This window comes from Haliotis cracherodii, unplaced genomic scaffold, assembly GCF_022045235.1.
Source record: "Haliotis cracherodii isolate W230 unplaced genomic scaffold, xgHalCrac1.p SCAF_3, whole genome shotgun sequence".
Classification (NCBI taxonomy): Eukaryota; Metazoa; Mollusca; class Gastropoda; order Lepetellida; family Haliotidae; genus Haliotis; species Haliotis cracherodii.
The window spans coordinates 42,760,560-42,775,013 of NW_027266286.1; the positions used below are offsets into that span (position 1 = coordinate 42,760,560).

Genomic DNA, 14,454 nt, shown 5'->3' on the forward strand with positions numbered 1-14,454 from the left:
GAAACTGATATGAAGAAGGTGTTGGAGTAACGTGGACTTTATCATTTTATTATAAAATGTTTTTGATTATTTTGTCTGAAACACACACACAAACAATGACACCCCTAAGATTTATATTAGCCAAGAATGAACACGTGGAATAGTACAAGGGACCCATTGATATACATTGTATGTCATGATAGTTATCGATTTGAAGTTGTGTTGTGTTGTGTTGTGTTGTGTTGTGTTGTATACAGAAGCAGGAAATGTCCAATATTGAAAGTTCTCGAACGACCATATCTTACAAGTTTGTCAACAGCATTCAGGTGCGGTGACACTAATCACACTTTCTGTTCAAAGCCCTCAACATTTTACTAGCGTTTCAGTCATTTACTGCCACTGGAATACGTAGGCATCTTCAAAGAGTAAGGAAAAGGGGAAAATAATTTCATTCGAGTTTGACGGAAAGAGACAAGTTGAGCTTCACGGAACACACGAATATTTGGACATTTTACTACGTAGTTGAATTAGGTCATGTGTAAGATACATAATGATTCATAACACATTTACAAATAATTCTATATACGCATTAAATGGTCTCCTTTGCTTGAACCTTTAACCTTCATTACCATAAGTTAAACTTGATACGTGTGTTGATCATTATTTATGATTGTTATAAATCAAATACATGTTCAATGACATTTGCACAATCACAGTCGTTACGGTATTGGTTCCGTATCGTTCTAGTCTATACTTGTAATCTGAGCCTTTATGTCATATGGTAGGTAATATTGCCATGTACACTTGAAATATGAATATATGTTCGTTGTGAAACAGGTTTAAATATTGAATTTAAACATTTAGAAATTCTTTTGGTTTTTATAGACTAGTACGTTGATAACTTCACGAATGACAAATGTGGGTTTTTAGTGCTTTGGAGGTTATTCATTGTATTGTATATTGTATGTTGTAGGTAGATATCGGCCTGCTTTGTAATCTAGATCGTGTTCTGCAAATGTAAGTGTAGGACAATCAGTTTCTCATACCTGACAAAAGTCTGAAAAAAAGAAGCTTTTCATTTACGTGTTTCTTTAATATCTTTAACAAAGTACATGATTGCAGTTGTTTGCTTTTGAGTATATATACTAGACATGGTACCCGTTTTCTACTATCAGAAATGATGTTACAATTTTGCTTCAATATATTTTACATACTAACGTTGTCATTATTTATAAATACTTAGACTGAGTATATATATGGTTGCCCTACGGTCAAAGATTGCGGTTGCCCTAATGCCAAAAAGTGCCTACTTTACAGACGACATTAGGGCAACAATATATATTTTAATACTATACAGGCCGCGTTAGGTCAATGTCATATATTTTCATACTGTACTGACGGCATTAGACCAATTATCATGTATTGCATTAGGGCAAGAACACATATCTTTCATGCTCTACAGACGGCGTTAAGTTAACACCATACATTTACTTACTATACTGACGATATTAGGGCAACACCATATATTTTCAAACTATACAGACGACAATAGCGCAACATACAGATAAATACTACACAGGCGGCATTATGGAAATGCCACCTTTCTTTCATACTACACAGGCGACATCAGGACAACATCATACATTTTCATACTATACAAACGGGGGCAACGGGCAGTCTTGCGGTTAAAGCGTTCGCTCGTCATGCCGAAGATTTGGGTTCCATTCCCCACATGGGTACAATGTGAGAAGCCCATTTTTGGTGGCCTCCGCCGTGATATTGCTGGAATATTGCTAAGAGCGGCGTAAAAGCATACACACTCACTCAATCACTATACAGGCGGCGTTAGGTCAACACCACATCTTGACCCACATGGTCCGTCCAAGAAATCGAGCTAGGTCATGAACAGGAGAAGAGGGATTGTTGTGATATTTATGTCAGATAGTTGATGGGAATTATACATTCCTGTCCGTGCATCCTGGCTGTTTTCTCCATTGATGTAATCTCCTCTATGCACACCTACGTTTGGCAGATATTTCTTTGATATTTTCTATAACGGTGTCACTTTTCAAACATTTCTTCTACCTTCTGTGGACATTTATGAAACATCGGCGACAAATGTCTCCCATTGAGGGCAGTTTAAGCTGGCTGAAGAGTGTATGTGGTGGTACTGCATCGTTTTGGTTTTTGTTTCCTTTGTTAAATAAAACTAAATTGATATTGATAATTTCGAAACTGCTGACATAATAATAATCATAATCATTATCATAATCATAATTGCATTTAGTGCATTTATAATGCGCCAGATTCCATTCACCAAGTGGATGCTCATAGCGCTACATTATTATTACCTCGGTCAATCGATCAGTGAGCACTCGATTTTCATTCTCATCTCCCTGAGGAGTATACAACCCAAGCTACCTGTGAGGCGCTAGAAGGTTAACAGCCACATTACCATCTCATCCTACCGGGTACCCACTACCCCTCAACAGAGGCACATTTCCAACAAAGTCACTTGCCTAAGGAGACACCACATGTGGTACAGGATCGACGCCATAGAAACTCTCAGGAGTCAAGCTGCTTCACGTGGTCACTCATCCAACAACTATCCGAGACTGACGTCGAATTGGCGTAGCCAAACATGTATTGTAACTGCTTGGGACGGGAAACATATAGAACTATCTTGTGTTTACAGTATAAAATAGCAAGTGTATATTTAACCTTTCATTTCTGTGAACATAACAAGTGTAACATAATAATATTATTATTACATTAAATCAGAGAATGAAATTCGCCTCCACTAGCTGGTGAATTGCAGATATATCACCTTCATAATGCACAGCAAAATACAAAATGTTTTACTGGTAATACCACATATAACATTTACTACGTATCACAGTCCATGATAATACACATAGCAATGGCTGAGGAATGTGCGAAAGTGACATTTTCAATATGACCCGATTGGAAGTCTGCAATGAACTTACAGAGAACCATTACTGGAATCATTTACCTGGGGGTATCAGAGGTGATGTCGAAGATGCGGTGAAACGAGATAAATATAGTAAAATCCGTACTGGGTCACAAATGAAAAGGACAAGGTGGTTACACCATCGCTGGGATGCTTATGACCACCATCACAATAGACTAACTATGCTAGGATAAGAAGCCCAAACTATAGAAATGTAATTTGAATTTCGATTTCCTTTAATCCTATCATTTTCAGTCACAGGGTGATGAAAGTAAAGCATAAATGTGTTTGGAATTATAATAATAGCTGAAATGGACAGATGTGTTTGGTCAATTTGTAAAATAACTGAGTATTTAGACGTTTAATAAATTCCCTAAGTGAAAATGTTACACATTTTGACTATAAAATATACACACGATAAAATAAGCAATGCTCAGGTAAAATATTATCTTTGTGTTGCAAGTCAAAATAGTGTAAACGAAAATCGCACAATACCATGTCAAGCTGGTGACTTGTCAAAACTTCGTCACTGTTATCTATGTAAAGATACCTAGATGTGGTTATTATTTTCAAGACTGAAATGTATTTCAGTTTGTTGATCAATGTGACTTTACGTCCCTACACTATCAATAAAGGCGACAAATGCGCTTACAAATGGCGCAGCACAGGTCGCGAACTTAATTAGATTTCTTCTGTAACATCTGGGTACTCACTGGGAAAAAACAATAACAAAGGCAACAACCAGTCCCGGGGAATTGCTTTAGATCCGTGCCCCTTTAATATCTAATATTAATACTCGCCATCTATGTATGTATATATCATATATATATATATATATATATATATATATATATATATATATATATATATATATATATATATATATATATATATATATATATATATATATGATCCTACATATTTCATTGAAATGTGTATTGGAACACATATATTGGAAATTGAAAACCGATATTAATAAAACCTTTATTCTACACATTTCCAGTTATAAAATATTTATCACTGATAGATATCACGTGTTTAGTGTGACTAATGAATACAGAATCGGTAAAACCATTGTGACAATTTCAAGTCCCAGCTGTGCACATTTGTTCGTGTATATTGTGGAACGTGAACATCCAATTATAGGTTACCATGCCACAAGAAGATGCAGGAATCACGGAACACTCAAGCCTATCACAACATAAGCAAAATGGAGCTGATGAAGTTAAACAAGTCAAGGTAGACAATGATGCAGGACACGATGGTGTAGATGGTTGGGTTGTAGTGTTTTCTTCGTTTGGTATTCATGCTATTTTCCATGGCCTTGCCTTGTCATTTGGTGTTATCTTCGTGGAACTCGTCGACTACTTCAACACAGGACGAGGGGAGACAGCATGGGTTGGATCAATAGTGTTTGGAGTCCAGAGTGTGTCAGGTTTGTCTTCATACATAGTTGAGAAGGATGTGTGTGATTGTGGTTCGCTTGGTTTTAATTTGTCAGTGATGATGTGATGCCTTTATACCATTATGAACGCTTTGCTTATCTGCAGTTTTCTTATCTCAGTGACGAAGTTAATTGTATTTTCGACACGTGAGTGAGTTTGATTTTATGCCAATATTCCAGCAATATCACGGCGGGGGACATCCGAAATGGGCTTCACACAGTGTGCCAATGTCGGTAATCAAACCCGTTGACCCGTGAAGATCCGGGTAGAGATTAGGTCTTCAGCAACCCATTCTTGCCGTAAGAGGCGACTATACTTGTCGTAAGAGGCGACTAAAGGGATCGGGTGGTCAGGCTAGCTGACTTGGTTAATTCATGTCATCGTTTCCCGTTTGTGTAGATCGATGCCCTTGATGTTAATCACTGAATTGTCGGGCCCAGACTCGATTATCAACCGACCGCCGTCATATAGCTGGAATATTGCTGAGTGTGGCGTTAAACAACAAACAAACGATTGTATTGCATTGCAAACAGGGTTTTTTTAACGAAAGTCATGATTCCAGACGTTCTATGACCGTTCCCTAGAATTTGTCAACTCGCTGATGCCACCGCCGGTTTGATGTTTGTCAGCAGCATAAAGGCATAGTTCAGGTACAATGAGAGTGCAACAATGCCAACTCAATTGATACGGTGTAGGTTTCCCACTTCCATTTGGATTTCGACAGAATGTTCACTTGTCACGAAATCAATTATGTCCGAAGCCATTCACACACAGTCCCTTAATATGGGGAGATATATATATATATATATATATATATATATATATATATATATATATATATATATATATATATATATATATATATATATATATGTGTGTGTGTGTGTGTGTGAGTGTGTGAGACGATTTCAAGTATTCTTTTTCAGAAATGGTGTTATATAGTAACATTGTACCAACAAAATGCCTCTTCATGTTCATGCCACTGTTGACAATCTAAAAACGAGAACATTACAGTTCTCCATTGGCCGAACAGCACAGAACATTCAAAATGTTCGGTGTCCCCCCACAGATAAATAGGTCAAATTCAACCGCCATCTCAAATGCACTTCATTGCAGGGCGAGTGGGCTCCATACGCTCTTATTGGCTTATGTATGATGATTGACAGCGCTCTTTTTGTGCATTTGTGATGGCACGATCAGCGTACTGATATGGTAATCCTATTTTGAACATATGTGAAAATTCACCGATGCATTTCTGTCCTTCGAGAGTAGCTATGAAACAATTCTATAAAACGAATATGTAATTTGTTTCAGGTCCAGCTGCTGGCATTCTTACAGACAAATACGGCTGTCGTACTGTTACCATATGTGGCGCAGCAATTGCAGCGTTTGGTTTGATCACCAGCTCGTTTGCTACAAACATATCAGTTCTGTATTTTACATACGGTGTTGTTTTCGGTAAGCCAAGAGTACATGAACATTCATGTGTATTAACAATCGTGTGATGTTAGTATGGCATATATAAAAAAAAGTAAACAATGTTTCGCAGTTACCAAAATCACCTTAAAAGTGTTTTATATTATTCGGGAAGGCTTTCACTAACACGTAATTAATTCACTTTGCACTACAGAAAATATGTCATATTGAATTCCATCATTATTGTGTTTAAAGGTATAAAACCAGATCGTTAGAATATTCCTTTTGAACTTGGGATTTGAGCCTGTAAATTATGTAAACTGATGCACATATTCCACCTTGATCTCGACCTTTACAAACAGTTCCACGCTGCGTTACACGCGAATATAGTATCCAGTTTAGTCGGTAAAATGGCACATACCGATCTTCTATTTTTAGGAATTGCCTTTGCTCTTGTGTCAGTACCTTCTAAAGTAATTGTCAACCAACATATGAAACAGCGAAGAAGCCTGGCCAACTGTGTTTCTTCCTCTGGATCTGGAATTGGTGGTGCTGCTCTGTCTGCCGGCCTACATCACCTTAGTAACACCTACGGGTGGAGAGGCATGATCCTAATCACGGCCAGCATCCTGCTTAACGGGGTTGTCTTTGGTGGTCTTTTCTTCCCCAAGAAGCACAGGAAACCCGCTCAAGGTATATTCATAACTGGTAGCCTTTGGCATTGTGTTGTTGAGCTGCTTTTTATTGTTCAGTCTGTAGAGTGGTGTTGTGTGATTTGTGATGTGTGTAGTGCTGAAATGTGTGTGGAGTGTTGTAGAGTAGTGCGTGGGGTGCTGACATGTGGTGTGTGGACTACTGTAGTGTATTGCGGAAGTGTGATGTAATGTGGTATGTGGAGTGGTGTAATTAGGTGTGTGGAGGGTTGTCATGCGGTGTGCAGAGTGCTGTAATGTGGTGACGAGTGCTGTAATGTGGAGCGTGGAGAGTTGTAATGTAGTGCGTAGAGTGCTGTAATGTGGTGTGTGGAGAGTTGTAATGTAGTGCGTAGAGTGCTGTAATGTGGTGTGTGGAGAGTTGTAATGTAGTGTGTAGAGTGCTGTAATGTGGTGTGTGGAGAGTTGTAATGTAGTGTGTAGAGTGCTGTAATGTGGTGTGTGGAGAGTTGTAATGTAGTGTGTAGAGTGCTGTAATGTGGTGTGTGGAGAGTTGTAATGTAGTGTGTAGAGTGCTGTAATGTGGTGTGTGGAGAGTTGTAATGTGGTGTGTGGAGAGTTGTGATGCGGTTTGTGGAGTGCTGTAATGTGGTGTGTGGAGAGTTGTAATGTGGTGTGTAGAGCGTTGCCATGTGGTGTGTGGAGAGTTGTGATGTTGTGTGTAGAGTGCTGTAATGTTGTGTGTGGAGAGTAGTGAGTGTGAGTGAGTGAGTGAGTTGGGTTTAACGCCGCTTTTAACAGTATTACAGTCATATAACGGCGTGTCAGCTTAATGTAGGAGGAAAGCCCGAAGTGATGCAGGTCTCAGACGTTTACCACTTCGGTGAAACCCACGAGCACGGGTATGGTGCTGACAAACCTAGAAACATAATCGGGGCGAACCGGGATTCGAACCCACAACCAAAAGGTTTCTGGAGTGAATCGCAGCGCCTTAGACGACTGGGCCACCCGTGCCCCCGGAGAGTAGTGATGTGGTATGTAGAGTGCTGTAATGTTGTGTGTGGAGAGTTGTGGCGTGGTATGTGGAGTGTTGTAATGTGGTGTGTAGAGTGCTGTTATGTGATATGTGGAACGCAGTAATGTGTCTTGGAGAGCGCTGTAATATGGTGTGTGGGGTGTTGTAATGTAGTGTGTAAAGCGGTGGTGGTGTTGTGTCAGGTCCATAGGCTTCTTTCAAACTTCCTTGTGTTCATAGAATTGCTTCCTGCAATACCCTGACACGGATAAGACCAGTTGTCTCGGTGCAACAATTAGCTGCCCCGAACACTAGTGATGCCAGGATCTACTTATTTTAGGTTGGAATTAATGATGCATCCTGACCATGGTTTCAGATCCCGAAACCAAATACATTAACGCCCATCGTCTTGTGTTGAACTTTCTTTCCGTCCACATTAAGATGACACACTGTACTATAACTTAAATATTGTACAAATCAGTTGCAAAATTCTGCAATCATTATGCCAATAACCAGAAAGTGCGCTTCTATATTCAGATATAGCTGTCAGACCTAAATCTGGCCTTCGGAGGAGCTGTTGTCAGAATGACTTTACAAAACTTATCGGGAACATTCAGTTTTGCTTTTTCTTAATGTCCAACTGCTTAGCTATGATTGCGGTATATACCCCCTACACTCATCTACCGAAGAGGGCTACAGATCTGAAGATCAAAGAGACTGAGATAAGTTGGCTGTTGCCTATCATTGGTATTGCCAGTGTTGTTGGAAAATTATTCTTTGGCTGGTTGGGAGATTTCAAATTTGTGAACAACCGCCATCTGCTTGCAAGTGCCGTGATGATGTGCGGCATCTGTGCCATTGCCACTCCGTTCCTAACAACATTCCCGATGTTGGTGGGATTCGCTGTGGTGTTTGGAGTTTTTATTGGTAAGTGTTATGAAGGGGCCCTCATGACAATTTAGAAACAAATTATTAATTGAAAAATAGGATTTTATTCGCGCATCAGTGTCATGATCAGCCGAGGCTTTCAAGCTGTACACAAGCTATTTACAAGGGTAGGTGTAACGTTCCGTTCAATATGATTGCACTTATACAGAAACGTGCATGTGTGAGTTCTTTTCCTTATATTGGTAATGACGGTTTTAGTGACAGGCCACTGTGATACCTTGCCACAGTTTGACATGGATACCCCACATAGACACAATGTACAGAAAAGCCAACCAATTCTTGTTAATTCATTTCCTTCAAGTCGAGCGCCAGGCAGAGCAACAAGTACCCTATTCTAACGACTTTTGGTATGACACAGCCAAGTACAAGGGACTTGTATCGGGTGTGAGAGGCAAACAGCATGCTATCGATCACTGGTTTGCCGTACAAAGATATGAACATTTTCAGACAACGGAGGCTTTGCGTGAATATTTCTGATGGTGGCCTAAAACAATATTCACTTCATGATTCATTTTGAGTATACCTAGAATCAGTTTCTATTCAATATATGCATGTGTAGATTAGAAAATATTTCCAGTGCTACCCTTTCCTCTGTACAGGTGTGTTCTTCGGTACCAGAAATGTTGTTCTTGTGGACGTTGTTGGAGTAGAAAACTTCAGCAAGTCATATGGTATCCTATTGCTGTCTCAAGGGGTGTCTACTCTGATAGGAACACCTATGACAGGTATGTTAATATGAGATCATCTTTGGATTTAGGGTAGCTTGGTGCGAGCACAATACAAATGAGTGAGCGTGGTTTGGGGTCACATTCGACAATATTCATGTCATATCACATCAGGTGCCGCTGGAAATTGGCATTGCGCGATATACCTATGCGGGAAAACGAACCCAGTATATCAAACACTACTTAACACAGCTTCATGAATGTCAAGAAACACAGAAATTCAATTGTGTCCTCGAAGACCTGTTTCATCCTGTGGACGTAATTTGACCAATGGTTTGTCTCCTTCAAGGATAGAATCCGAACCACATTACTTTTGAAATACACATTCTGGGCCTCGCTATTACACTGTTCTAGATGTAGCTGAATAACGCTGCATTGATTGTACACTGCAATGTTTCAGGCTGGATATATGACGCAACGAGCGAATACTCTGCTTCCTTCTTCACTGTTGGAAGTATGTTCCTTGCTAGCAGTGTGATTCTGTTCCTGCAGGAGAAGGTTGAGATCATGTGGACACAGAGGAAGCTTGATCAGAACCAGACTATTTCTACATTAACGGTGCCAACGCAATTGGAAATACTACTTGTCAACAGTTAGGAACAACTCATTGTAGAGCGACGTCAGACTGAAAAAGAGTAATAAGGCGTGGCTTGTTGTGTTATTACGAGGGTTAAATATGATTTCGTTCGTTCGTTCGTTTGTTGTTTAACGCCGCACTCAGCAGTATTCCAGCTATATGACGGCGGTCTGTAAATAATCGAGTCTGGACCAGACATCATGAACATCGATCCATGCAATTGGGATACGATGACATGGATCAACCAAGTCATCGAGGCTGACCACCCGATCCCGTTAGTCGTCTCTTACGACAAGCATGGGTTGCTGAAGACCTATTCTACCCCGGATCTTCACGGGTCAAATACGATTTCAGATTGTATAGACGATCAATTGCCTTTGATGACATATAAATCGCTCTTGCATCGGTCAGCAATGAATTGTCATGGTGATGCATACTTTTTGTCTTTAGTTGATCCTTCTTCCAATGATTATTATGTAGGGTAACGCATGAACTTTTTAAAGTTTAAGTGATCATTTAACGTAATTTGCACAAACATGGGGCATATACTAGGACATACACTGCAGATACACCTTGGCTTTGCAAGGTCATGATCATGTCTGACCACCTCGGTTGTACCAGAGCATGGCAGGTCTGCTGCAGACACGATGCAGGTGCTGCATGATAACTTTGGAAAGATCCACTGACCATACGAACACTCAGGCAGGCCTGTTGCAGGTACATAAAGCTTGGATGTATGGTGTTAAGGGGGCATCTGCGGAAGTGACTACCGCACTCTAGTGGGCGGAGCTTATACGACTGACCTGACAGGTCATTATGACGTCATGATAACCCAAATTCCATTGGTTAATGCGTAAACGGGTGACGTCATGTAAACACCCACCGCCATGGGCCCTTTGACAACAAGTACGTCAGTTTTAATGGTAGTAAATATCCATCAAACGATTCCAAGACTTTTCAACAAACGCGTAGGTCCTGGGTTTCAAAACCTACCTGCCATGTCGTTTTCAAATCTTCATTAAATGATACCATGGAATGTCAACGATTTATCCAACACAGTCCAACACAGAAATTATAGTTCTTCTCTATTCTGTGGGCGAGAACGAATACGTTTGTCGTGATGAATAAAAGCAGTGTAATTGAACAAAAAAATAAATAATATGTATCACGGCACCAGTCGTAATCCCTGTGGTGTTCGGTATATCTGCCGTTTAAGAATAGCATTTCTCACAATATACACGGCAATCGGTGATTTCAACAGGGTTTTTTTCGTTGCTTTCATCTGGAATCTGGAAAAACAACGATCGCGTAAAAAACCCTGGTAATGGTCATAAATATTTTCAAGTGATGAAAGTTTCCGTCACATGTTCTCATTGCCAAGTAACAATGTGTTTTGGCAAAGTCACACTTGTGACCGAAGCTCCTCGTGCCGAAGTCACTCGAACCGTGAAACCCAGATTCCCTGTTGATTGGCATGCCAAGTGTCATTTGCATTATGCCATCCATACTTTTTGTATATGTTTCTTCCCTCAAGCTTAAACTAACAAGGGAGCGGGCGGACGAATTAAAATATATTACTCATTAAAAACGTCTTTCAATTGTGTGAGCTATTTCATGACATGTTTTAAAAATAAACGTTAAAACACTTGGTACAAGATCTAGTCTATGAATCAATTTATTATGTATCGCTTTGCTTCAGGAATCATTTTTTAATAAACAACTGAAGAAAGATAAAGCTGACCTTGTTCTTTTGTGACGATGAAATGGTATACCTAGTAGCATTTCTTTTATTAGATCAGTGCGCAATATTACACAGCGGCAGGAAAAATTGAGACACAAAATTCAATTTTATATTAGTCCACGTCGGAATGGAGATAAAATACAAACAGCCTCACATACTCCGAAACGATGTTCAGATAAATATTTGTTCACGTTAATTCTGTCATGTGCGTGAACATGGATTTCAACATTATTTTCATCAAGCTTAATCAGGTAGCTGGCTACACACATCATCCTTTCTTGTAAACTACTTCAGCATGAACACATGTTTGGTCTAGAAGCTCAAAGCAACAATGTTTCTCTCAGGAGCATTTTTTCTCCATCCATGACGAGCACCCCTTATAATGTCAATGCCTCGGCAATCTTCCTGGTCAGTTGATTTCAACAATGTAATACACACAGCCTCATTCAGGGCGTCATCACAAGATTCCTTCCAAATACCCACCCCGTGATCAGGGTTACGACCTTCGGGTGAATGAATATATTAATTTGTATTTTAAGAAAAAAAATGTTTTCGTGAATACTATTATTTAAAAACATCCTGGTACTTTTTGATTGAACTGCGGATTTCTTTTATTACTTTCTAAAACTTTTATTCCCCCGCTACCTTTCTGACCACGCGATCTCTTGGCAACCACGCCCCATGAGCGCATTCAAGTTGATAGCTACTTACAACTGACAAGTACGTTGCAAGTTCGCTTGTCAATATGAGCAACAAAACATTTTTAATGTGAAGCTTAATTTGACGGAGAGTTGTTCGATTATGACATTGGTGACTTTATTGTGGAGAGAGTTCCAATTCAAATTAACATAATTCCGATCGTCAACTCAAATCGACAAGATGGCGCCTGTCTTCCCGCCCTAGCAAATACAACAAAAACTTTGACAAATTATGTGCCGATTCTTGGGATTAGTGAATCAGTGTCACGGCAATATTTCATTGTGGAACCAGGTGAAGCCTAATATGTATGTTCACACTTCTTTTGTCAACCATGCATGACACAGCAAAGGCAATTGCAGTAAGGGAATGGTGCGGCCACCATGTTGCAGAAATTCGTCGATTCGAAAACTTAGCTAAATAAACGAAGTGTTTGGAAGGATCGTAGATGCTCGGACTTGCAGAAACGGATATTCAACTATGCAGCAGATAAAGGACTGGTGTGGACAAAACGGGAAAGGGATCCCAGATTGTATTTTATAACGTGTGCTTGTCCCCTGAACAACAAATACATGGGACAAGTGTGGATCTAATGATCAAACTCAGTTTTGTGTGTGAAAATTCTGTGAAAGAAAAGGAAATCCATAATTAAAGTTGTCTTGGAATATGTGTGCATTGGAGTTTTCGTTTATCGTAAGTACAATATTATCTAGATGGGCATAATGTAGATCGAAATATCTAGTATGTTCCGTTACATATTTATCAGTTGCTTGTGTGCAATGTTATGTTGATACACGTGACATATTCATATTTTGTAGTCAAGCTAAGAAATATTTGCACAACTTCTGATGCTTCAAATTAGGTCCCTTCCCAAATACAAGTTGAAAAATCTGTGTAATAATTTAAGTTTTATAAATATAATCTGGTTATTGTGTAGTATAATTCTAGAATCTAACTGTTGAATGCAAATAACCAAAACTAAACAAATATCTGTAATTTTCGGATTGAACCGAAAGAATCTTGTCTTCAATTTCGTATTTATGTATCGTTACTGTTACATTAACCAACTGTTGTTCTGTGGTTCTTTTGTTCTGTTGTTCTGAACATTGACCCAGCTATGTAATCCCGACACAGGACACCTCATATTTGAAGTCAGGATTTGTGTGAGTCAGTGTGTTGGGTTTAACGCCGTTTTCAACAGTATTGATATTGAATTATATCACGGCGTGTCAGCTAGATGTTGAAGGAAAGCCCGAAGTGATGCAGGTCTTACACGTTTACCACCTTGGTGAAACCCACAAGCACGTGTGTGGCGCTGACAAACCTAGAAAGCTAATCGGGGCGAACCTGGATTCGAACTCACAATCATTGGTTTTCAATGGACCCAGCTTTTCACAGTGAATTGCTGTGCCTTAGGCGACTGGGCCACCCATGGACCCAAGTCAGAATTTGTTCAACAACTGATAATGAAACGTTGCGAGGGCACCTCTTTAAAACGACGCCCTCCCCAATTCCTGATTATCTGTTATTCTGCGCATTGAACCAATGACTTGCATGCACAAAGCTGATGTATGATGAAACTTTCCATTATCAAAATGGATGTTATGTGTGAATAGTGCTTGAATAGGATCCCCAACACACAGTTGTGATCTAATAATAATGAGGCGTTGCAAACTAGTCCAGCTGTGATCAACGCTTACATTGATTGAACCTTGGATCAAGGTCCCCACTAATAATGAGGCGTTGCAAACTAGTCCTGCTGTGAATAACGCTTACATTGATTGAACATTGGTTCAAGGTCCCCACGAATAACGAGGCGTTGCATACTAGTCCTGTTGTGATCAAAGCTTACATTGATTGAACATTGGTTCAAGGTCCCCACTAATAATGAGGCGTTGCAAACTAGTCCTGCTGTGATCAAAGCTTACATTGATTGAACATTGGCTCAAGTTCCCACTAATAATGAGGCGTTGCAAACTAGTCCTGCTCTAGTCCCAAATCTTTCAACATGCCCAATTTTCCCTTACTTAAAACAGACAAAGAAAAGGCTAATGCCATGGCTGCCCATCTCTCGGCCGTCAGCAGCTCCGCCAACCACTCCAAACACTTACAAGACACTATAAACACCCAACCTGCATTTCAAACCAGATCACCACTCTCACATCTTGCTATAAATAAACTCATTAACATCCACGAACTTCAAACCGCTTTAAAAAGCAAAAACACAGCCCCAGCCACCGGATTAGACAACATAAGTTATAAAATTCTCAATCATGTCCCCATCAAAA

The 14,454-nt window shown here is 39.7% G+C and overlaps 1 protein-coding gene across 1 annotated transcript; it reads left to right on the forward strand.

Moving 5' to 3' along the window:
• The first annotated feature begins 4,102 nt into the window (after nucleotides 1–4,102).
• LOC139475431 (monocarboxylate transporter 12-like) lies at nucleotides 4,103–9,749 on the forward strand. The gene is made up of 5 exons (XM_071258645.1): nucleotides 4,103–4,385; nucleotides 6,250–6,504; nucleotides 8,128–8,406; nucleotides 9,027–9,152; nucleotides 9,553–9,749. Exons 1-5 carry the CDS (start codon nucleotides 4,103–4,105, stop codon nucleotides 9,747–9,749), a joined length of 1,140 nt encoding a protein of 379 aa, XP_071114746.1.
• The last annotated feature ends 4,705 nt before the right edge of the window (nucleotides 9,750–14,454 follow it).